Here is a 4,159-nt window from a genome sequence, read left to right as displayed (position 1 = left end):
GATAAACGTGACATTGCGATAAAAGTGAAAAACTTAAAAACATCCGTAGTTTAAAAAACGACGTTGGACGTTTCGACGATAGCTTGAGTCATTTTCAAGTCAAAATGAATCAAATGTTGGTATGACTGTACAGACAAAAATAAATCCTAAGAAGTCTAAGAGACTCCAACTCAATGATAAAAATGCAATGGTGGATATTCAAGTGGAAAACCGTGATAGTGATGCACTTAAATAATCGCACACTAAGTCACATAAAAGGTTTCGCACAAATAGACTTTCCAAGTATTTTAACTTATGTATGTATGAAAACTGTTTGTAAAAGCAGACTAATTTATTGTCCTTGTTCCTTGAGATGCCTCCAATATGCAAACTGCTAAATGTTTGTGGTCGCTGATGCATTGGTGGAATGTCAGGTTGTGTACATGACATAACACGTGTAAATTTATAAGCCACGCATTTGTATTTCGGGGTAAGCAAATTCCCTGTCCCGGGTTTCCCTTAGTCCTGTTCCCAACAGGTGGCCATAGGCGGTCCCAGCCCCAGGCTACTTGCCTTGCAGAAAAAAAATGGACAAAATCCATCCCGCGATGCTATGCAGCATTTGACAACAATTTTCCGAAGGTAAAATGTTCAAGTTCACGAAGGTGGAAAGGATGCTTCGCATGGCGATATGGTCTGCTCTTGTTATATGTGTTTCGCTATTCTCTCTCGGTTGTTCTGGCTTTGACATAATGTCCAAATTCAAGGTCAGTCTGCGTGGATTCAACGCTGTGTTGAAGTCAGACTCAGGTTAGGTTTGTTTTTGCTTTTTTTGCGAAGGAAGCAAAAAGCGCTGACCGTAACCCTCGTCGAAATGTTTATCAACACGTTATCGAGTGAGATAGTAGAAAGTTTGAGGCTCGATATATATTTAATATGTCCCAAGAAGATGAGTTTTTTAGCTTAAGTTCTCATGAAGGGTGGAGTAGAATCAACACGGCATTCAGCGTGAAAAGTATATTTAACATCAGCTTTTTTTTCCCGTTGCTTGTGAAATATCCATGTGAGTCTGGTAAGTAGAAAAAAATTATCTCTTGAATGCCTTCTCTATAATAACAGACAGTACGTTAAAAAACCGACTCTATTTGTTATTTTGGCGAGACTTTGCTGCTATTGTTGTTCAATAAATTGCCTCTGTCTTTCCACCTTTGAAGACGTCCACATTTGCAAAGACACGTTGGCAGAAGGTAAAAAAAAAGACACATCATGCACATCCTTGGCGGCAAGGCCCACCAAAATATTTGCAAACTTTCAGCAACATAAGAGATGAGTATCCTTGCTGCATAATTGAAATTTCCAAAGCCAAATTCGTCTCAAAGTAAAATGGTTGGAAATTAAGGGTTTTCAACAGTATGTCAACCACATGATATTTTGTGTTTGTGTTCAAGACAATGGCCCTCCCTGATCGTGAGCATCCCAGTCTCAATGTCATATCAGTTCTACCTCATGTATATATATATATCTTATTAGATGTTTTGATCTGAATTATTGCTGAATATTTTTATGGGTTTTGATGTCTCCGCTAGGGTGAGTCAAAATACATGCAACAAGTAGAAATACTCAGCGATCAATACTACACACCATAATATCTAATGAGCTATTATTGTCCAACTTTTTTGCACAATTTTTTTTAGAAACAACCAAGAACGTGGGACAGATCTGTGTGTGACAAGCACAACGTTAGCACCTAAACTAGTCAAACCAGTTCTCTATTGTACAATAACCAAGTGTACAATAACTAGTTGTACAAAATCGTGGAAAATTTGAACTCGTTTTGTGCGTTTTCTGTGCAATAACTAATACAGTTGGACAATAATGACTGTTATTTTATGTTTTTGTTAGAGTGCAAGGACAGTTTAGTAGGGGCCATCTCAGGTGTGAATGGAATTCCAAACAGTGCCATGACAGCATCAAGCAATCATTCCAGCCACCCACCACACTATGGCCGCCTCTTGGCAGACACCTGGTGGATGCCTGTGAAGCATGATCACTCTCAGTTCTTAAGAGTTGACTTGATACATTTAGCAGTAATAAGAAAGTCAGCTGTGCAAGGCTCAGGAGTTAGCACACCTGCTGGCGCCCGGGTGATTGCATATTTTCTTTACCACAGTTTTGACGAAGACATTTGGTATCCAGTGCTTGCAAAGGAAAATCCAAGGGTATAGTAGCTCATGTAACAGCTTATGGCAGAAGACTTTGTTTGGTGGGGTTAGGGTAGTGAGGCCATGAAAAGCCATGTCACAATCCACTTTAAGATGCATTACTCCCTTAACTAGATGGCCAGGTTGTGGTTTGTTTAGTCTCTTTGTCCTAAAAGGATATAACTTACTCTGCAAATCAACATATATGTTATGTCAATTAAAGTTATTAATATAATTATGCAGTCCTTTATTTTATTTATTTATTTATTTATTTTTTTAATGCAAATGCAATTTTATTTACAACTTCAACATTTACACTACTTACAGTACTAATATTACACTTACATTTATACTTACAGTATACTTGCTAATTATGCTACTTATTTTTTTTTTCCTAATTGTAATTACACAAACAAATAACAAATATAGCTAACAATAAAATAAGTAAGTAAGCAAAGCAAAACTTAGTCCCTTAATAAGGAACAATGAGAGATTAAAAAAAAGTAGAATCTACTTTCATTACAAACAGGCTAAACATGTATAGTATCACAAAATTAATGTGTTACAGAGGGGTTTCAATACTGTTTCCCTTAAGTGGCTGGTAATGGGGAATAGGCAGGTGTAATCGCAGCATGAACTTAAACAGGAGAGCCTACTTGCAGGTCTTACAGGGGGGTAGTAAGAGACCCTATGGGCATTGAAACACCTGGTTATTGTGTAGTTTGAAAAGAGGTGACAATGTGAGATTTGTATGCAAAGAGCAGTGGTGGGGATGAAAAAGAACAGTCTATTTACCCAATAAATATTTTTGCTCTTTGACCATTTCAATTTCAGCAGGAAAAGAAAACAAACAGCGGTTACAAACATTTTCATTTTATACTTGACGTTTCGTATGCTGCAACATACATCATCAGAAGTGACGGTTAAACTGTTACACAAAAACTTTAAAACTTGAGCGAGGCAATGGTGACTAGCAATGGTTACGATCAAGAGAAAATGAGGGGACAGAGAGGGAGGCTCAAGGCGTTGGCCGGGATATGTTATGTCCACGAAAGTTATTTTTAGACGAGTGGAAGTCTTTGTTCTAGCGGAAGTCTGTCTTCTGAGACGTCCGTATGCAGTCTTGCCTCGCTCTCAGGTTCTTAGTGAAAAGAGAAAATGATGGCGCACGTGGAAGGCTGATGAATATATATTTTCTTTCAAACATCGGACCGAGGTTGGCCTGCATGCGGACGTCTCGGAAGACTTCCGCTTTTCTAAAAATAACTTTCGTGGACATGACATATCCCAAGGGCTGGACTGGGAGCCTCCTTCTCTGTCCCCTCATTTTCTCTTGTTACGATTTTATACTTTGTAACTAGTCACCATTGCCTCGCTCAAGTTTTAAAATTTTTGTGTAACAGTTTTAACCGTCACTTCTGATGATGTATGTTGCAGCATACGAAACGTCAAGTATAAAATGAAAATGTTTGTAAACCGCTGTTTGTTTTCTTTTCCTATTTACCCAACCTTTGACATTCTTTTGTTGAGACTGTGCCATAGGATGGCACAGACAGTTTTTGAGTTCAGGTGTCTCACTTGGTGTTTGTCTATTGTCAGCTTTTTGTGGGGAATCTGAACAATAGTGAGGTGGTTTCAGAAGCTGCATTTCCACCATTTCTGGCCCGCTATGTCAAATTTTCTCCGCGACATTGGCACAGGGAGATCGCCCTGAGAGTTGAATTGTATGGCTGCAAAACAACAGGTAATCGCTCTTAATCGACCCAGGAACTGTACCAGAGACAGTAAGGACCTTAAGATCTACTACGGCGACGTCGACAAAAACGTCACCTCAAAATATAGCTTTGCATTATACGTAAGTCTTTCGAAATCATGCCATCTCATTCACGTGTTACAATGTGGGCGAAGTATCCTAAAAATAAATCGATAGGAGCGGTTTCAGACTAAAAATAGAGAAATGGAAGATTCTCTGTTGCATG

General features: G+C 38.7%; 1 protein-coding gene across 1 annotated transcript in view; it reads left to right on the top strand.

Annotated features, from left to right (window-relative positions):
* The first annotated feature begins 731 nt into the window (after positions 1 to 731).
* Positions 732 to 4,159, top strand: part of LOC137971410 (uncharacterized) — a 23,401-nt gene continuing 19,973 nt past the window's right edge. The window contains exons 1-3 of the mRNA XM_068818242.1: positions 732 to 789; positions 1,882 to 2,198; positions 3,780 to 3,924. Coding sequence (XP_068674343.1) covers positions 732 to 789; positions 1,882 to 2,198; positions 3,780 to 3,924 — 520 coding nt within the window. The remainder of the gene's footprint in view (positions 790 to 1,881; positions 2,199 to 3,779; positions 3,925 to 4,159) is intronic.

The sequence above is a fragment of the Montipora foliosa genome, chromosome 9 (assembly GCF_036669935.1).
Source record: "Montipora foliosa isolate CH-2021 chromosome 9, ASM3666993v2, whole genome shotgun sequence".
NCBI lineage: Eukaryota > Metazoa > Cnidaria > Anthozoa > Scleractinia > Acroporidae > Montipora > Montipora foliosa.
The sequence above is the reverse complement of the archived record's forward strand: the minus strand, read 5'-3'. Positions and strand labels throughout refer to the sequence as shown.